The sequence below is a fragment of the Etheostoma cragini genome, chromosome 1 (assembly GCF_013103735.1).
Source record: "Etheostoma cragini isolate CJK2018 chromosome 1, CSU_Ecrag_1.0, whole genome shotgun sequence".
In the NCBI taxonomy this organism is placed as follows: Eukaryota; Metazoa; Chordata; class Actinopteri; order Perciformes; family Percidae; genus Etheostoma; species Etheostoma cragini.
Genome location: NC_048407.1, coordinates 8,123,953 through 8,145,823, shown reverse-complemented (window position 1 = coordinate 8,145,823; position 21,871 = coordinate 8,123,953). Strand labels below are relative to the sequence as shown.

Genomic DNA, 21,871 nt, shown 5'->3' with positions numbered 1-21,871 from the left:
TCACTCCCTAACAATATTCAATTCTATGCCCTAACTATAAGCTTTATCAAAAAGGAAAGTCTTAAGCCTACTCTTAAAACATGAATGACCTTATAGATCCTGACTGAACCTGTTGCCATATCAAGAGATATAAATTATTAATGAAGTTACAGCTGCTGTGCCAAATGGACATCTCTAAATTTGAAGATGGCGTTGTCCTTCCTACTGCAGTGTAGGACAGTGTAATAGTTTTAGTTGAAGCAGAGTGAAATTTGCGTTTGTAGCATTCCTTGCCAAAGTCGGGATATATAAAGAATTTTCATGCGTAAAAACGTGCCCAGTTTTCCGCAATCCTTTTGACCATGTGTGTGATGGTGCGTAATGCTCCCAAGGCTTTGTAGACTGTGTTTTAGTGACCGCCGATGGTAACACGAAATATCACATGGATAAAGTACTCTGGATGCAGAGCGCACAGCCTGCATCCAAAACACCTGTGCCACTTAAATAGGCTGATGAAGCCAATATTACTCCAATCCACTACCCATTTATCTATGCAATGTTGGCTATTGAGGCAGATTTAAAACCAACTGCCTTGGTTGTAAAGCACTTTGTGTCAACTTATATTCACAGTTTAGGGACCTCCAACTTCACGTAAGTTATACTTTCCATATGGTCGTACAGTAGATAACATAAACACAGGGTATGTTATAAATCAGAATTATCAGTTTCCTAGCATCAGATGTTACATACCATGTTACTACATTTTTTAAACCAGGCAAGCTGGTTCACCTTGGGTCTTTTACTCTTACTCACAAACTTTCAAACCGGACTGGAATCAAATGGGATATAAGAGGTAGCCCATGTTGAGTTCTGATGTTGAGAAATTAATGTGCATCCACTGTAGACTAGGAATATAAAATCCTCCATCGGTAAATTGGATCACCCATCCATGTCAATTTTTGATTTTCAGAGCAACTGTTCAACCATAGCACTGTGAGATGACCTGCAAGAGCGCCAATGCCTGGTAGTAATGTTGCAGCTGTAAGCAGTCCGAAAGAGTGCTGCCGTGAGGGACTAATCGCTGAGAGGTGCACACACCTGTGACGCGCACTTGATCGTATTGCAAATGATTTTATTGTTCTTCGTCTTCCATATGTACAATACACTAAACATTGCTGTTACCCAATGTAATTGTTAACTGGTGCGTAAAAATAATTGCATTATACCGTGTGCTGCGTTGTGCGCGGTGCAGTCAACAAAAGTGTTTGCTCCCAGCTTCACCCCCTCTCCATCAAAGCCCAAAGAACCAGGTGCACAGGTGAAGCAAACAAATATATCACTTTCGCTCAAACCGTCATGAAAACACCCACCACCTACAATATTAGCGCATAACACAATGAGCAATAGATGAGACCATAAACAACATAATGTGGCTCCTACAAGTAGTATTAAATAAAATAAAAACTCTGCATAAGAAGTTTGGGGGGATGGGTCAAACAAACGCAGGACTTTAACCCAGGAGTGCGGGGTTTGAGTCCCATGTAAAATCTAAATGTATATACCAAGGTTTTTTTAAGTACGTTAGGTTTCTTATATAGTGTTCTTGACTAATACACAAACATTAGTATAAATAGGATATAAATAGAAGCCATAAAAGTTTTTACTATTCTTGTGGGGGGGAACGGGACTACTTTATTACACACACACTATTACAACACTCTATTCTGTGTACACACGTGAATACACAGACACTGAGAATATACAGGAAACATTCAGAGGCTTCTCCACTTGCTATTTTCACACTAATTTGTTGTTGTTTCATAGTCAAGTTTTAAACTCACAGAGAATTATCTTGAGAGTTTGAGCACAGTCCTACATTTTTAGATCTAAGCTTTTTCCCTGGCAATAAGGTTATGTTTCTAGCCATTCAATTAGTCTCCATCTGTCAAAGTACTATCTCCAAAACATTTGACTTTTTTTCAGTGACATTTGGCAGACATGTAGGCCTTTGAGTGAGAAAGAACTCATTAAAGTTTGGTGTTATTCTGAGATTTCTGTTATTGGACAAAATATACATACAACTATGAAGTGACTAAAACAGATAAAAATAAAGACATGATTCCAAATCCCGATGGGACGTGTCAGGAGAAGAAATCAATTTACAGTAACTGAGATGAAATGTTGTTTTTCAGTGTAACAGCATGTAAGGATATTTTCCAGCACCGGCCGATGTTTCTGCTGTAGTGCTTTTTAGTTTGATTTGTCTTTCTGTAGCCTCCTTCACATACCTATGGGTGTTTTCCCCTGCTTTAGCTCAACAGAGCTGCTGGGATCAAACTGTATAAATGATTCAGGTTTTTCCTATAGCTCTCAACCCAAACCCTTTTTCTTATTCCCACTACACTCTTTGCACAAAAAACAGCTTCATAAACACACTCTCAGGCACTCATGAACACACAGCACCACCCCAAAATATCTGCATTTACTATTTAGAAGGTATCAAAGGTGCGTGCATCCCTTTGTAGAAAATGAAAGACTGTCCCAAAGTGGAAGTGGCTGTAAAGCAAGAATGTGGAGAAAACATTATAATCTTAATCTATTTTTGTTGTTGTTGTTGGAACCTACTGAGTTTTTTCAATGTGAAATTGCAAACAGTCAACAGTTCCCTTAATAAAATGGAGCACCAAGTCACTGTTTTTTTATGTATAACTGTACCTACATTTCAAGCTCTACAAACAAAATCTAAAAACGTTTTTGGTAAACCATTTGAGCAAATATCGTGTAACCTTTCTTCTTCTCCCACCAACTGCTTTTTAATGAAAATATCTCCCAGATCCATTACTTATAAAGACACATTCTGTGCACATTCATTCTCCCTTGAGAAAGAAACCCTTTGATTTTTGAAACCCCATGACTTTTCTTCCACCCTAAGGCCACAGTTTGGTACAGCTATTTTGTCATGTAGTTGACAGTAAATGTAATGGCGAACTGGGAGACTATTACTGTAAGCATTGATGAACGTCTAAACCCAACTGAGTGCTTCAATGAGTCAGTCTATAATTTGTACAGTCAAACGTTTTATTTTGTACCCTAGAAAAAAATCTCATGTTATGTGGGAAATTACCTAAGCCATCTCAGGCAAACAAAAGTGTCCATAAAACCTGTAGTGTATTATGTATACTGTTCAATGTCAGCCATTCTGACTTCTGGTCATTGCACATGAGAAATGGGGATGGACTAGAATGGAGGAAGGATCCCGGGGCCTCTGTTGTGAAACCAGCAGGAGAATTCATCTGTACCTGTTGTTGAGATATTTTAGATTGGGGTGAGTGTGTGCGTGCGTGTGTGCGCGCGTGCGTGCACGCGTGTCACTTAGAAAAGAATAACAGCGCATTTGTTCAATGTGTTGACAGTGTTCTGCGGAGAGAAATTAAAAATCGATGTTTCCTATCATCCGTGATGTTCCTTCTTCCCTTTCATCACAAGCAGGGATGACCGTTGACCTTTACCGTTCATCATGACATGCCAGGGAGAAAAACTCCTGAGAAACACTGCATCGACCTTCATATTTTTTATGTTTTATTAGTGCATTCAACGATGGATGGAACTGGCCATTAACTGAGAAATCATTTCAATCACGATAGAAATCAAACAATAAAAATAATCAACGGTCTCATCCTCTCAAGTTTGAACCAAGAAGGTTAAAACACCTGTTCTTTGTAATTTCAGGATGTTTGTTTTAAGGATGATTATTGTAAAGAGGATTAAATGATCTTCTAAAGAGTTATGTAATATAAAAGAGGATTTGGGTTGTTTCTCACAGTGGAAACTTTCTGACAGTGCTGTGTAATGATGAAGGCACTCCAACTGGTGCACAATAGCTTGACAACAATCTGACAGCCTCAAAAATCTGATATTGAAATTTGTCATATATTATGACAAAGTTGATATGGCCTTTGTCTTTTTTACATCTTCATGATAACACCTTGAGCCACTTGGTCTTACCCAGGCCCAGACTGGCTATCTGGAACACTGGAGGAATTCCCCCAGGCCTATAGTCATCTGATTGGCCTGGAGTGTCAGGCCACTGTTAACCCTTAGAGACCTGTGGGGCTGCCAGTGATTTTAACTGACATTACTGTCCCACGAGACTGCAACTGGGTATGTCTGGAACCTGACCAACTACAGACCAAGGGCATGCAGAGGATGTCTTGTTATTAGGGCTGTAACGATACACCAAACCCAGGATTCAGCTCGTATTACAATTTCTGACCCACGACTTTTTTTAGCTGTCTTTAAAGTACACAAAATACGGTAAGAAAATTGGGGATAAGGCACTTTAGGTAATTTAAAGATGTGATAGCACTGGATCTGGAGGAGAAGGATAACTTTGGGAGTTGGAAAGGATGTGTCGCAACTCTGCCTTCTCACTCCGAGACAGGTTTGTGTGGATCAGAGTGTTTAGATTTTGGTTTCATACTGCGTATCGTTACAGCCCTACTTGCTACGCTATGCTATTTTTGTAAACATAGCCAAATGTCGAAGGTTTTTTAAACAAAATTCCAGCATGCATGGTGTTCCTTGAGATAATGCACAACACAAAACATGCTAACATACAATCCCCCTTCCAATACCGAGGTTATAGTGCCTGATACTAGGCCAGCTATGCCAAACACTTTAACATTCAATGGAAAATAATCTCAAAGTGAAATACCACAATGTGATTTTGACATAAAAGACAGTGTGTTCAAGCCAGGGAGTGGAGTTACCTAAATGTGGCAAAAACAAATTCTTTCACCCAGGAACCCCTCTTTGTTTTGGGGCATACACTTAAGTCACTTTTTCTGCTGAAATTCAACTACCATGGCACCTAAATTGACATCTGGCGGTGCCTGTAGCCGGCTCACCGTTAGCTATTGGCAGCTGAACAACTGCTGCTGGTAGCTGGTGTCCCAGGGCTCTGTAGCAGCTAAATACAACCAGCAACTGCTGCATCATTCTATGGAACTATGTTCACATTAAAGCGATTTACTTGGGTTAAAATTCCTCCATTTTAGGTATATAATTAAAATATATTCCAGGCTTTGGTGCAGTGGCATTGATTACTTTGAGGGAGATAATTTTGTCCCCACTGGGATCATTTTAAGATGCATATAGTTAGGAAATGGTAACAGTGAATTGCTCAACATATTGAAGGCTTATTTAAAAAAATGAAGGATTTATAATATTTTGCATCTAAAGAAAGACAAAAAAACATCTTCCCCTACAGTATATTGACATACAGTACGGTAACAGACAGAGAAAGTAAAACTAGGAAGTACAAAAACTCAAATTATTAGTAAAAAAAAAAAATGTATGGAGATTTGGTGTTGCCATATATGTGATCTTCTGCCATTGCCCAGTGGACATTATAGTGCAGACAACATAAAATATGCATTATACTATTGGCAAGCACAATAATTTGGTTCTGTGATCAAAGTCTGGGATTTTACAACAGCATTAGGCAAAAAGCCTTTCAAGTCTTCAACTGAGTCGTTGTAGATGTCACTGCATTCTTCAGCATTTAGATTCTGTTTGTATAACAATTCCTTAATATACTGTATTTGTCCCCTTTGATAATCATGTTATTTTCCTTGATTTACTTGACATTTCTCACATGGTGATGCACAAATGGAGATGCACATGCATCACCATGTGAGAAATGTCAGCACCCCGAGCAGTTAGGGGTTCAGTCCCTTGCTTGCAGTCACCTAAGCAATGAACATGTGTTGAACTGGCATCTCTTCAGCTACCAGTCCACACTTTATACTGAAAGTGGCCACTCTCTGGTTCACAAACTGGGTCTCCCATGGACGGAAGTACTGCGGCCCCAAACCCCAACAATTACTTCTTAACCTGTCATTCCAGCTCAACAAATCATGGTGTATCAAATATCGCTGTTATTACGTCACCGACGTTTCTTACTATTACTAAATGATGACAACTAGGCAGCTCAAGTGTGAACTGTATTGATTAAACATGCAGTGAGTGATTAAAACATAGTAGCATTTTGTGTGATTCTGTGAACTCTGTATGATTTGTATGAATATGTATATTGCAAAAATGATTTTGCTCCAAGTGAAAGGAGGACAAGAACAATCCTCATGAAAAATTTGTTTTGGTACCATGTACAAAAACGCAACATAGATGTTTTTTGTCATCATCAATACTTAAAACAATGCCGTGGGAAAACAATGACACTGCAGAATGTATCAATTTATTTATCCTTAAAGTGACACTAAGTAACAGTTGATTACAACATGCTCCAATATTTTGCAATAATCATTTAATAATCATTCATTCATTAACATTATTTTCAGATGAACTCAATGTATGTCAAAATTTGATTTGGTGACTCTTGGAATGCTTATTTGAGAAGTAGTTATGTATTGAAGAGTATATATATATATATATATATATATATACACATATAAACACTTTCCTTATAACCTGTACCATGTAAATCATACTGCAGTCCACAGTGTGTAGTCCAAAAGCTCCTACAGTGAACCTATGTCATCTAGTGGACATAGTCTGACATGACACATATGTAGTATTTTTTAAATGCCCATAAACTGATTAGGGTTGTACAGGTGTACCTAATAAAGTGGCCACTGAGTTAAATGATGTGTTACTGTTCAATGCTGATGCTATGAATGATATGCTCTGATATTTTATTTAAAGATATCTGTAAATGTTCTACAAACTATCAACAGATTATCAGTACATTTCTCAACTGAATGTCTGCAGACTTTCAACAATTGATTTTATAGATTGTCTTCACACTATCATTAAAATATTGTACTTTCTTGTTTTGTGAAAAAAAATTTACTGATAGTATACAGGTAGAAATTCAATGATAGCACATGGTTTAAGACCTCAAAATACCTTGTACATCGCAGAAACACAACAATTAATCTTTAGAGGATCTACAAACTATCAAGAATTTTCATTGTGACAATCTATAATATATCTATGTAAAAATATATGTAAAACAACACATTTGTATTGTATTGAAAGTATTTTTACCATTTACATTTACCGCAAGAGTCTAGTAGCGGCATCACTAATGCTTGTGTAGCACTTTTACAACACATGTGATGTCATGTAATCTGTAGTTATGCTTTGTGACTATCTAAATAAAAATAAAAATACATTTAGGTTCCGCTGCTTTGTAAGTATAAAAAATGCATGGAACAGAAAGAGATGACCATAACTATGAAACAAGGTATTATTTCACTTATCCCTAAACCAGGTAAGGACACAGTTTGTTGACAATTGGCATCCAATTTCACTATTAACTATTGATAATTAGATAACAGCCTTAGTTTATGCAAATAGACTTAAAACTGGTCACGGTGATAGTGTTTCTGAAACACAGTCTGGCTTTGTGAAAAATCGTCACATAAATAATTTAAGGATGGTGCATAATTTATTGAACTATGCTGATGAAGTGCAATCACATACTCTTGTTCTTTTTCTAGATTTCTACAAGGCCTTTGATATTATTGAAAATTCTTTTGAAAACTCTTAAATTATTTGGTTTAGGTGATGCTTTTATCAATGTTATTGAAATGCTTTTTAAAGACAATAGTTCTGTGATAATCAATAACAATACAGCTAATAGATTTTAGATAAAACGTGCAATTTGGCAGGGATGCCCAATTTCCCCCATTTTTATTTCTGCTGGTCACATAACTGCTGGCGTTAGGTGTAATTAAGAATATTGATTTAAAAGGTATAAATATTTTTGACAAAGAAATAAAAATTGCGCAACTGGCCAATGACACCATTCGTTTTTGAAAGGACAAAAATCCGCCACATGATGTAACTTTGGTAGAACAATTCTCCAAGGCCTCAGGTCTTTAGCTGAATGTTTGCAAATGTGAGATATTACCCCTACATGAATGTGATGCCAGTGTTTTGAACGATATTCCTGTAAAGCACACTATTAAATATTAAGGAATTCACTTAACCAAGAACATAGCCGATGGACAGTAGCTAAACTTTACATCAAAACTAAATTTAAGTATGTTAGGTAGAAGCAGATGGTCTGTCCCATTTTGTTTACCTCTCTCTCATTACTTATCAATGACAAAACACTTAAAGAGATTAATAAAAACTTTCTTGACTTTATCTGGAAAAATAAACCTTACAATCTGAAAAAGGAGGTTCTTTCTGACTGTGAGCACGGCGTGATTTAGATTTTTTGACTTAAAATTTGACTATGCTCCCTCCAAATTACCTATCAAGTTATCTTACTTTCACCAACAGTGTCTTCTGGCTTGCTGTTCTTGCCTCATAAAACACTTATTTGGAACAATGCAGACATTACAGTAAAAAACAAATCTGCGTTTTTCTCAAGATGGTTTGAATGTGGCATCCATGATATTATTTCTTTATTTGCAAGTTCTGGCGCTATTTTAACATATGACATTTTTTTATTGCGTCATGGCTCCACAGTCCCATTTAGAGAATTTAACACACTGATTAAAGCTATCCCATCTCAAGAAGCCAAGAAAAGATGGAAAAATCTCCAGAAGGCACCAAATGACAGATTAGGCATTTGTATACTACTTCACAAAAAGTTAGATTTTATTTTCATGATTTACCCTTTCAAAATAAGAGAAAACTAAAAAATGGCTGCCGCAAAAGTTTGGGCACCCTGCAGAGTTTATAGCATGCACCGCACCCTTTGGAAAGCTGAGACCTGACAGCGTCATGCATTGTTCTCATTCACCATATGGAAAGACCAGGTGATTTCAATCTTAAGGTTTTAAATGCCAAGACTCATCTGACCTTGCCCCAACAATCAGAACCATGGCTTCTTCTAAGCAGTTGTCTAGAAAACTGAAAGTGAAAATAGTTGAAGCTCACAAAGCAGGAGAAGGCTATAAGAAGATAGCAAAGCGTTTTCAGATGCCAATATCCTCTGTTTGGAACTGAATTAAGAAATGGCCGTCCTCAGGAACAGTGGAAGTTAAAGCAAGATCTGGAAGACCAAGACCAACAACAATAATCCTGCAAGCTGTTCTATCAGACAGAACAGCTTGCAGGATTCTGAGAAAAGCAAGTCCAAACCCATGTTGGACTGTACGATCAATCCAGGAAGACCTGGCAGACACTGGAGTTGTGCTACACCATTCCACTATGAAGAGATACTTATACAAACCTGGTTTCAGGGAAGAGTCATCAGAAGAAAACCTCTTCTACATCCTCACCACAAAAATCAGCGTTTGAAGTTTGCAGATGAACATATAGACAAGCCTGATGCATTGTGGGAACAAGTTCCATGGACCAATTAAGTTAAAATTGAACTTTTTGGCTGGAAAGAGCAAAGGTACGTTTGGAGAAGAAAGGGCACAGAATTTCATGAAAAGAACCTCTGTCCAACTGTTAAGCATGGGGGGGGGGGGGGGATCAATCATGCTTTAGGGTTGTATTGCAGCCAGTGGCACAGGGAACATTTCACGTGTAGAAGGAAAAATGGATTCAATAAACTTTCAGCAAATTTTGGACGCTAACTTGATGCCATCTGTTAAAAAGTTAAAGAGAGGATGGCTTCTATAAATGGATAATGATCCTAAACATACCTCCAAATTCAGGGTGGATTACATCAAGAGGTGTAAACTGAATGTTTTGCAATGGCCTTCACAATCTCCTGACCTCAACTTAATTGAAAAGCTATGGATAGACCTTAAAAGAGCAATGCGTGACAGACAGCCCAAAAATCTCAAAGAACTGGGAGACTTTGTAAGGAAGAATGGGCGAAGATACCTCAAAACAAGAATCCAAAGACTCTTGGCTGGCTACGAGAAGCGTTTCCAAGCTGTGATACTTGCAAAAGGGGGGGCAGTACAAGGAATTAACTCTGCAGGGTGCCCATTCTTTTGCAAACGCCATTTTTCTGTTTTGTTATTTTGAAGGTGTAAATGATGGAAATAAAATCTTACTTTTTGTGATTTTACTGTCTGATCTGTAATTTGTTGCCTTTAAGAGATTTTATTCATCTTTTCTTGGCTTCTTTATGCACTTTAACATAAATCTTTTCCGGGGGTGCCCAAACTTTTGAGCCTCACTGTAGGTCTGTTAAATCTCATCATAAAGGCCTGGTCTATCGAATCTGTCCACGAGTAATGCCTGCCGTTTTGGATGCAAGTTCCCGTCCAGCGGCCACGTTGTTTAAATAGCAAATGCACCTGCACCCCTCTTTGCGTTGTGTTCAGGTGCATTCTTGGCTTATTGCTATCTTGCGGCAACAGAAAGTGATCATGCAACAAAAACCTGGCCTACAGTCAATAACGCAGCATTTAACCCTTGTGTTGTCCTCCCGGATTAAAAAACTGTGAAAGATTTGACATTTGTCTCTTCTTTTTTTTTTAGACATTTTGAGTTTTCACTAACATCACCTAACTAGTTTTACAGTCCTTTTAGGCTTGTGCACAGCGCACGCACACTATGCTTATTACACAGACACACAGAAGGAACCGCAGCAGCACACACACATGCAAAAGATTAAAAAAAGAACATCTAGTGGCTAAATGCGATCAATTGTACCTAAATATGACCAATGGGTCTGGACTTGGACAGAGAGTTGGTTCTACTGTAGTGAAAGAAATGAAGGGAACACACGTTTGAAGCAGATTCTGCTATTCCTCCTTGGCTGTACATGACATTAGCAGATTTCAACATTTATCTGCTACAAAAGTGACATGAAATGGAAATGTTTCACAGTTTAGAGCATGTTCGCATTATACAAAGGCAAAGGACACAATTTATTCTACAAGTGTTCAGAAGCAGAGAAACAAAAGTAATCAGCTATCACTACACTTCGAGCTCTGAATGAACCCCCAGGTTGTAGTTTTAGTGGTTTTGGACCTACAATTGATTTTCAGCTTGCCAAAACAGAACAGGAAAGTGTTTTAGTGGTAGAGGCTTTGGCAGTTCAACAGATGGATTGATTGAAGAAGACACTGCTACCAGGCACAACATGTAACCTTAGGACAGAGCCACATTAGTAACAGCTCCCCACTGTGACACATGAGTGGAAATAACAACTGCACATGTAACATTTTAAAATAAGTAACTGTATTCAAAAACAACTGGGGAAAAAATGCAATTTCATCTCTTTGAATTACACAAACACTTTCAAATACACGTCTCTCCATAAGCAGTTTTCATCTTTCTGCTAACAGGAAACCATGTTAAGCACAATATACATTACAAATAGAAATGAACACTTGAGGCAAACAGTTCAGGCAGTTTATGAGTGCAACAATTATCAAAGTCATTCCACATAAGGCAAAGTGTCATAAGTTTTTAAAGCAAAGCGGCCAAGTACAATCCATGTACAGGTCATTATCAAAATATTGCTTCATCTGTTAAATAAAAATATTCTCAGTTGACTTGCTGTTAGACTGTTGAGGTCCATAAAAATTGAAGAAGGTCCAGTGAAATGCTGAAGAGCGAGAGAAAGTGTTGAAGTGTGGTGTCATTGGTCGGGTTCAGATCCCTGCTCTTGCACCTCTAGCTCCTCAGCACTCACCATGGCAGGACTGATGGCAGCGTATCTCGTCCCGTGGAACTGACGCAGGTGAATCTGTGCAGGAAAACACAAGCAGCATCGTAAAGAGACGGAGGGACTGAGGAAACAGTCAGTCGTCCACAATCTCCTAGGCAGTGCTTGTGTTTTAAAACTTTGTTGTGGCAGTGATAGAGGCAGTAATGTTTCCCGTTTCCTGAATGGGATTCTCACACACAAGTCTGATCTCTGTTGCATGGCTGGCCAGCGCAGCGGGACACAAGGTGGAGTTTCTCCAAACGCTGAGTCAGTCTCAACTTTAACGGCACACTACTGCAGCTCATTTTAAACTCGACAGACAGTAGCTTAGGGATGGTATAAGAACAAATGATTAAATTAAGGAAAGAAGGCTTGTATGATGTGGATGCGCCAACAGGTTGGTTGTCAGTACTTAGACTTCCTCAGAAACTACGCGCTATAGCTTTTAGAGTATTTATTTATTTAGAAAGTTTCTTGCTTTTTATTAAAGTGGAATACTTGGTGTTTTCTATTTTGCCGATTTGCTTAGGTGTTCAACTGATCCTCCGAGAGGCGGTTTGATGTTTGTGTGACATCAAGGTGACTTACAGTCATCCCGGAGGATTTATGCAAAGGCTAGGTTAAGAACAAGTAGAAGTAGTCGCGATAAAGTCCGTTTTATTTACATTTTTTGCATGTTGTAGCAAATAAAACTATTCACTTATTCATCCATAGTCATTCATTCGCATGGTGAAATATAGAGAATATCACCAACTCTAATAACACCACACCTGTTGAATTTTGGCAACTTTTTCCTTTGTTTATTCAACTCTTTCTTGAAATAAAATACGAGCCCACAACCGACTGAATCCATCTGGGATTGTTCACCTGGAGGGACAACATGTGTCCTCTGCAGACAGAAGCTGATGGTTGATAGTAAAAGAGAAACCAGAGCACACCTGTATGTAGAGGTTGACCTCAGCACTCCTGCACAGGTACGGGAAATTGCCTCCGGTTTTCAGATGAGCCCGTCTGGCGTTAGGATACAGTTTATACATCTCCTCCTTGGCCTCCAGCGACAGAGCACTCTGATCAAACACCTCCACAGAGAAAGCATGTCTTTCAGGTTATGGCAGTAGTAACATACACGATGTAATGGACACTGGTATACCTGATGGAGAGAGAGGGTTCGACACTTACATCTATAATGGTCACAGCAACATCTTTGATTTTGTGCGGCTCCACGTAAGAGTTCTGACAGTTGAGTGTTAGCCGTGATGCTAACTCACTTTGGTTCAGACTCTCCAACTACAGCGCGCGCACACACGCACACGCACGCACACGCACGCACACGCACGCACACGCACACACACACACACACACACACACACACACACACACACACACACACACACACACACACACACACACACACACACACACACACACACACACACACACACACACACACACACACACACACACACACACACACACACACACACACACACACACACACACACACACACACACACACACACACACACACGGCAGAGAGTACATTTAAACAACGTAAGTTAACAAGTAACAATGTGGTCCACATTTTGGGACTAACATTTATTTGATATATTTCCAAGACAGAGTTTCCGCAGGTTTCACCAAGTGAAAATTAAGACCTTTATCACGACATCAAGTGTGCCCTAAATTCAGTTTTTTGAAGTATCGCTTAAGAATAAAATCTGTTTTATGTCTGTGGTAAGCTACAATTTGAAAGAGACTCGCAGCAATAACACAAAAGCCAATTGGCTGCAATATAAGTTGCAAGTTGGTCTCATATCTAGTCGTAATACAGCTAAATTTTATTTTGGACTAGCAAAAGAAAGAATTACGCCACGAAATTAAAAAAGAGCAAAACAGTCAGCATTGCATGGACAAAGGAAAATCCAGACCTGTTCAAATTATTCAAGACCTAGAACACAATACTTCAGCAAATTTGAGACCTTAAATATTTATTTTGAAATTATTGACTGTTTAAGAGTTTGTCTAAAATGTCAACACATTTCTTTGACTAATCTCTTCACTTCTCGTCCTTTTCCTCACAACTCTCCATTGAAGAGGAGAGAGAAAAGAAATTTCACAGGCAAGGAACCCCAACAGCTGTCCATGAATGCCCCCTCTCTCTGACATTGCTGCATCAATAGTGCCTTCCATTTGTACTCGGGAGTAGGGCTTTCCAAGGTCAAAGTCAGACAATCGAGTACCCCAAGCTCAAAATCTGACATCACTGCCCAATGCATCAACCGCAGTAAAAGGCTGTTATTAGCACTTATGTCGGATTTGTGTATAACTACATTAGTTGTACACACAGTCCTGTCATACTTCCTCCCAGGTCTTGCCATCAGTTTGATGGGGGCCTAGTGAAAAGTTTTTATTTTTCAGCTGCATGATCACCATGGAGATGGTGGGTGGTGGAGTTCCCTTGGTCTAAGATCGGTTAGCTTAGCTCCTATTCCTGATCTCTAATCTATCTTCATGAGCGTGCTTCTGCTGTACTGCGATCATCACACTCACATGCAACACTGTGAATGCACTACTGATAGCTTCTCATTTAGCATTACTGTTACAAATATTTAGCTTGATGCCAAATCCAATCAAGATAAGTTAATTAAAATGTATTCATATAGCACTTTTCACAAATACAAATTACAAAGTGTTTTAGAGAAAACATACAATAACAAAGTGCACAACTGAATAATAATAATAATAATAATAAATAAAGTGCAGACAGGTCAACCAAACGCCTGTTTAAAAAAGCAGGTATTTTCACTGATGTCTCCACAGAGACAACACATCATATCGGATGAAGGAGTGAGTTCAGAGCGTCTCTGTCTTACCAACTCAAAGGCTTTGTCACCACAAGTCCTTTGTCAGGTGCGAGGAACAGTGAATACATTTGACATAGTATACCTTAGGGGGCGCGCTGTCAAATACAGTCCCAGTAGGTTGGCCACATATGCAGGAAACTGTCCATGCAATGATCTGTATGTTGATTTGAGAATCTTAAACTGTATCCTACAGGGAGCCAGTGCAAAGACTTGAGTACAGAGGTGAGGCGAGACCTTCTAGTTGACCTTGTCTCTTCGACGCATGCACACACACGCATGCACGCCCGCACGCTTACCCTGTCAACCATGAAGTCGATTGCATCTGCCATTTTAGGGTCCACCGGCCCTTTAGCAAAGTTCCCCAAAACAATCTTCTTCAACATGAAAGCTGGCATCAACCAGAAACTGAGAAGGGCAGATGCAAAGGAAACATTAATGATGAATGTAAACATTGAGAGGAATGTCTGTGATGGAATCATTAAAAAGCACCTGTTGGCTGTCCACGTCTGATTAAAGATGGAGGTATCACTGAAGGAATTACACAGTATCAGCGAGTGCACTCTGGGAGACTTGTGTGTGCACTCTGCAAACTTCTGAGCCAAGAATCCTCCCAGGGATGCACCGAACAGATGGACCTGGAAGTTCAAGTAACAGAGGATGATCATTAGATATAGAAAATGATGAGCTCCAGCCTGACCGGGTTGGAGCTCTCTTTACCTTGTCTCTCTTGGTTTTGCTGTAATAATAGTTTTAGACAGCTGGGGACTTATTTTGATACACTGAGCTCCTCTCTCCTCTATCTTTCCATCTTTTCATTTATGTGCATCCATGTCCCAGAAATGCTTGTTACTAACCTAGCTCTGGGGAGTCATTCCCCGGAGTCCTTATGTTCTTTTTTCCTCAGAATGTTCCCTTGGATCAGAGAGGCTCCAAAATCAGGATAGCATCTGTCGCCTTGGTCCCGCTCCATGTTCTGTGATGCCATGTTCTACTGCTACACTGCAGTGCCCTGCTATGTCCTGCTCTGCCTTGTAATGCCGCACAGCGTCCTGCTATGCCGCAAACTACTACAAAGAACTGCTACAGACTACAAATTTTTGTCTATTTTTGTTATTGCCACTCTTCATTCCAACCCCAACCGGCCCGTCAGACACTGCTTACCAAGAGCCTGGGTCTGACCGAGGTTTCTGCCTAAAAGGACGTTTTTCCTCAACACTGTCGCACTGTTGCTTGCTCTGGAGGAGACTACTAGAACTGTTGGGTCCTTGTAAATTCTGGAGTGTGGTCTATCTGTATAGTGTCTTGAGATAACTCTTGTTATGAATTGATACTATAAATAAAATTGAATTGAAAATTGAATAGAAAAAGGGTGATGAGGCCCACAGTTCTATTCCTTTACTGTCCCAGGGGAGTTTGTATGGATAGTAAGCAGCCACTGCAGAAACACAACTTGCAGTTGTTTGCCTTCATGTCTGTCCAAACTTTCATAATATACAGTGAAGACTAAAGGAATTTGAAAAAAAGGTTGTAAGTTTTTTTTGGGGCAAATTGTGTATGATCATCCACATCTTCAACCTGGCAGGACGGAAAATATAACAACCACCACAGTTTCCCTATCTGACAAAATGTTTCCCCTGCTGTTCCTGGGTTAAGGTCTCAAATTCAGTTCCAGGACACAACGGGGCTTATTAAATCAAATAAGTATTAATTTCCTACACTGCGCTGGATGGTTTATTCTTGTATTTGTATCTTATTCAGTTTTTATTTTCTATCTTTTTTTAATTGCTCTTTAATGTTTAACGTAAAGCACTTTGAATTGCCCTTTTGCGGAAATGTGCTATAGAAATAAAGTTGCCTTGCCTTGCCTGTTGGTCTGTCAAAAGGCCAAAGAGAACCCTGGCTGTCTAAGTGGAAGTATAACCGCATCACTGGGGGGGTGCAATACTGCAAAATTTGGTATAGATCCAATACTAAGTAATTTTCATGACCTTTAAGTGTTTTTGTGATTTTTTCCTTTGGATTATTAACAAGTTTAAACCCAGGACAGAATGTTCATATGCTAGTATAAATTTGTTGTGTTACCACTGTATCTTACTGCTTTTTTTAAAACGTCTACTGCTTGCCGTTGTTGAGCAAAGTATGCCTGCTCTGCACTGCGACAGACAGCTAGGTGGCCTCTTTGATGAAACCGCAGCGGTGCATACTGGAGAGAAAGTGGAACTAAAGTATCAATCTCATTACACTGGTATTGTTTAATATCAATACCAACATCGGTCTCAATATTATCAATATTTCGATTGATCTGAACCACTGCGCACCACGGCTGCTTTCAGCTCGCCATGAAATTATATCGCATTTGCAGAGTTTTGAAAACTGTAGCCACATTTGCAATCGCTTTCCAGGCTTTGCCCTGACTCCCTAGGACTTACAGTTAAACAACCTGCAAAGGCAATGTCCTTTTGCTCCATCAACACCTCTGCGTGTGTGTGTGTGTGTATTTGAGAGTGGCGCTCTGCTGTCAACATGCAGAGAGGACAGATAAGCTCGCACTTAGAGGTACCGACATTTGGCACAGTTTGATTTAATGTGAATTGGTCCTTTGTCGTATTTCGGTTGGTACCCAACCCCAACGGCCACAAACATTATGATGTGAAGTGACAGTGAAGGTGACCTGACCTGTGGCACTGACCAGTTCTGAAGTGTTTATATCGGCCTCCTGTGATTCAAAGAATTGATTTCAAAATATTTTTGCTTGTTTATAAATTACAAAACGGTTTACGGCCAAAATACATTTCTGATCTGCTACTACACTATAACCCCCCCTAGACCTCTCAGGTCATCTGGGACAGGTCTGCTTTCTGTCCCCGGAGTCAGAACTAAACAGGGGGGAGCAGCGTTCAGTTTCTATGCTCCTCATATCTGGAAAAAACTTCCAGAAAACGGCAGATCCACTGCTACTCTCAGTTCTTTTAAATTAAGGCTGAAGACTTTTCTCTTCGATGTTGCCTTTCTTTAAATAATTGTTCACTTCTTATACTTAGAGTTGCATTGTTGAAACTGTATACCAAACTGCAAGGGTAAGATAAAAATTAAATTAATTGACTAGACAGGGATTTGACTGTTTTGATGAGGACTCCTAAACAATTAAGCGATGGAAAGGGTAAATTAATATTGTTATTGTTGCCTGAAACAAATATTGAAGTGAACTGAGTGACTTGGTACTTTTTGGAGGCATGATAGTCCCATATGTTACAAGAAACAGGAAACATCACTGCCACAAACAAGTTTAGTCTACCCTAATGTGGAAAAATGTACCTTCTCTCTCATAAGCATAGATAATATGTTTCTATTTTAATGCTATGATTCAATGTGATCACATAACGTCTGTGCCGTCATGAACTCACTCTGTTCATACAGGAAATGTGAGTGGGAAGGCTTCTGTTAGTGATGTTGTATTCAACTAGAGTGTTAGCTAATAAGTTAGTTACATAATGCTAATTTAATCATTAGCTAGCTAGCCATAATACAAACCTACATTAGACAACATAATCTTACAGGTGACTCATCTTAAAATAGCTTACCGGTTTAAATATATGCAATAAAATATATTCAGTTTGAACGGATCAGCAATTTCTGATTAAGTAGGTCAGAAATGTGACGTTAGTAAATTATCAACTTAAGTAACTATGTTTAATTACTGATGCTTAAGCTGTTGTAAGTCCACCAGCCCATTCACATTGGCAGTGTTGTACCTAACTCTCAAAACAGCCAAGGGGCCAATGTGTCAATCCCCTCCCACACGCTAGTCAGCAGAGCTTTTGGCTCATTGTGGTTCGTTTCCCTTGGTTACTGTATAATGATGCGATTAAGATTGCAGTTACGTGTATGTCTGAAATTCCTGGGAGTTCTTTAAGATGTTAAATAGACCACTCATGGGGTAAGAAAAAACTGCATGTCCAGCTCTGAAGCAACAGGAAAACACACACACACTTACTTTATCCAACTGCAGGTGATCAAGAAGCTTCCTGAAGCCGTCGCAGAACTCCATGAGATCCCAGTACACCGGATATTGCAGCTGGAAACCACACATTGACCTGGAATCAGGCTAGTCTTCTACTAGGCCTGCACAATATTGGAAAAAACTGACATTCCTATATTTTTTTTCCTGAGATATATATTGCGATACGAAAAAAAAAAGTTATTTTTAAAAGATGACATAAATAACTCTATTTGGAAATTATAAATCATTCTCAACTACTGCGGTGATTTTGTAGGGGAGTGCATCTACACAGAAGAAAAAAATGAAAAAGGATCTTTTCTAATGTGACCCATTAATGCTTTACAAACACCGAAGCAAGTAAGCGCTCTGACTACTCTTCTGTAGTGGTTATGAAGAGGGAAATTAGGTAGAAATACGCTGGTTGACCAGCATAACACCATTGTTATTAGCTTTAGCCTGGCTGGTAGCAACTTTCTGCGGGGGAAAATGGCCGGGAGACGTCATTATTGTGCATTAATCAGGTGATTTTTTTTTTTTTTTTTTTTTTTTTTCTTTTTTTAATCGGTTTGTATTTGCAGCGAACATAAAACACTGACAACTGTAGCATCACTGACTACCCATCAAAAACTATGCACATCACTGTGTCCTACGGTACTTTTCTACACAAGGACAGCCTCACTTCCATAACAATAAACCCGGTCGGACTATTGTCACATACCCACACTGCCCACATGGCTACCTGTCTTAAAGGGGAAGGGTCGGACGGTAATAGTCAAGTAAAAGGAGAACAGTGAAAGTTTTCTTTTTTTGTCAAGGAGCAAAAAATAATTAGCATCAACATTGCAACGTCCTGCGATGTGACTTTTGCGCATGCACACATTGCAATCTCAATGCTAAAACACAATAGCATTCAGCCCTATCTTCTACTCAGGCCAATATTCTAGTTAAGTAATGGATTAATCAATGGCTATATTAACAGAAACTCATGATTTAATTAGCACTTGTCTCAGGTGGTATCTATAACAGGAAACAAAACAAGATGCCACCTCTGAGAAACTCAAGGTAGACATGTTAAGCTTTTAAACATGTTGTAGAGAAAACTAATAAAAGTAACAATAGGAATAGAGAAAGGCAGATGAATCCAGATTTAAGATAAAGTGTTGCCGCAGCCCTATTTGACCTGAAGAGTAGAAACAGAAGATGGGACATGCTGAAGCGGCAGAGTGTTTGCAGTGCTGAGCTTACTGAGATGACTCGGTAGCCCCATCCCGTCAGAGCCAGCACCTGCTGGAAGAACACCTCGGCTGTCCCACTGACTGGAGGGAGCAAGATGATGGGGCAGCGGATGCTCTTTGGGCCGGCGTCATACAGCGACCACACCTTACTGTCATCGTCATCAACAATAATCTGGCAGAGACAAAAAAACACAACGTGAGAAAACAGAATCCTGCAAACCAAGCGTGGCCCTGAAGTTGAAGCAAACATTAAACTATTTGCCCTGAAGACTCAAATACACACTAAGTACAACGGGTTCTTTATATACATTTTATAATGGAGAACAAACATGCAATGATTTCTGCAAAGCTTTCCAGGAGAGACATAATTGAACGCGCACACGCGCGCATGCACACGCATACACAGTAAAGAACAACACTCTGAAGGATTCTCTGGACACAGGTTCTCACATGTGACCATTTGTTGATAAAAATTATCATTAAAAGATATTGGATTCATTCTTTAATTAGCAGATTGCCAAATAACTAAAAAAAAGTCTTTGAAATGTTCCCAGGGATGATGGCAAAAACATGAAACTACATGCTGTAGTTTTCTTTTTCTCAAATATAAGGTAATGCCAATTCTTCTTCTATGTATGTATGTATGTATTCATGACCTGTATTATTGTTTATCTAAGTAACTCGAGAACTGTGTCAGTGTGACACACAGAGCCACTCACAGTGGGACACATGATGCGGCTGTAATAGTCACACTGACATGTTTAATAATAGGAAGTCTAAAAACAACAGTTAGGCTTTCATTGGAATAGTTTCCTGTCCATGGTGGACATGTAGAAGTATCACCTCAGTCGAGGTTCCAAGCGAGCTGGGGCGATACCTAATGGTGACATGAAAAACTGCGGACTACTGATTGGTTGGAGAGAATGGTGACTATTCACTGCGTCATCATTGCTAACGACAGAGGGGGATGTCCTGACCAAACCCGCCATTTTTAAATAGCTAAGCCAGCTGTGTTTTTTATTTCCTCCAGTTTCTTTTGAAACAAAATTTCTCTTGTGGCTGTGGCAACAGCCACATGCCAAGAATCAAAACAACACACTGTCGATGTTCTGTGTGTGTCGCGTTAGGTAACAACAGTTTCCGGTGGCCGCGCTATGACGACCAGCCTCTAATGAGGCGTTACTAAATCTGCAATAGAAAAAGGAGGACAGGGCAAAAAGTTGAGTAAATACAGTGGTGAAAATAAGTATTTGAACACCCTGCTATATTGCAAGTTCTCCCACTTAGAAATCTTGGAGGGGTCTGAAATTGTCATTGTAGGTGCATGTCCACTGTGAGTGACTTAATCCCAAAAAAAATCCAGAAATCACAATGTATGATTTTTTTAGCTATTTATTTGTATGATACAGCTGCAAATAAGTATTTGAACACCTGTCTATCAGCTACAATTCTGACCCTCAAAGATCTGTTAGTCTGCCTTCAAAATGTCCACCTCCACTCTATTTATTATCCTACATTAGATGCACCTGTTTGAGGTTGTTAGCTGCATAAAGACACCTGTCCACCCCATACAATCAGTAAGAATCCAACTACTAACATGGCCAAGACCAAAGAGCTGTCCAAAGACACTAGAGAAAAAGTTGTACACCTCCACAAAGCTGGAAAGGGCTACAGGGAAATTGCCAAGCACCTTGGTGAAAAAAGGTCCAGTGTTGGAGCAATCATTAGAAAATGGAAGAAGCTAAACATGACTGTCAATCTCCCTCGGTCTGGGGCTCCATGCAAGATCTCACCTCGAGGGGTCTCAATGATCCTAAGCAAGGTGAGAAATCAGCCCAAAACTGCACGGGAAGAGCTGGTCAATGACCTGAAAAGAGCTGGGACCACTGTTTCCAAGGTTACTGTTGGTAATACACTAAGACGTCATGGTTTGAAATCATGCATGGCACGGAAGGATCCGTTGCTTAAACCAACACATGTCAAGGCCCGTCTCAAGTTAGCCAATGACCATTTGGATGATCCAGAGGAGTCATGGGAGAAGTCATGCGGTCAGATGAGACCAAAATAGATCTTTTTGGTCATACTTCCACTAACTGTGTTTGGAAGAAGAAGAATTATGAGTACCATCCCAAGAACACCATCCCTACTGTGAAGCATGGGGGTGGTAGCATCATGCTCTGGGGGTGTTTTTCTG

The 21,871-nt window shown here is 39.6% G+C and overlaps 1 protein-coding gene across 2 annotated transcripts in view; it reads right to left on the bottom strand.

Moving 5' to 3' along the window:
* Positions 1-10,656: 10,656 nt before the first annotated feature.
* spg21 (SPG21 abhydrolase domain containing, maspardin) overlaps positions 10,657-21,871 on the bottom strand; it is a 15,251-nt gene continuing 4,036 nt past the window's right edge. Inside the window, exons 3-10 of one of the 2 annotated variants that reach the window (XR_004657204.1) lie at positions 19,688-19,849; positions 18,437-18,517; positions 14,932-15,077; positions 14,739-14,847; positions 12,758-12,865; positions 12,517-12,657; positions 11,159-11,617; positions 10,657-11,120 (exon numbers count right to left, since the gene is read on the bottom strand). Coding sequence is in view for 1 of the 2 variants with exons in the window: in XM_034875965.1 (XP_034731856.1) it covers positions 11,510-11,617; positions 12,517-12,657; positions 12,758-12,865; positions 14,739-14,847; positions 14,932-15,077; positions 18,437-18,517; positions 19,688-19,849 (855 nt within the window). In the remaining variant the exon portion in view is untranslated. Of the gene's footprint in view, positions 11,618-12,516; positions 12,658-12,757; positions 12,866-14,738; positions 14,848-14,931; positions 15,078-18,436; positions 18,518-19,687; positions 19,850-21,871 lie in introns of both variants that reach the window. The other variant, XM_034875965.1, reaches the window with a different exon arrangement.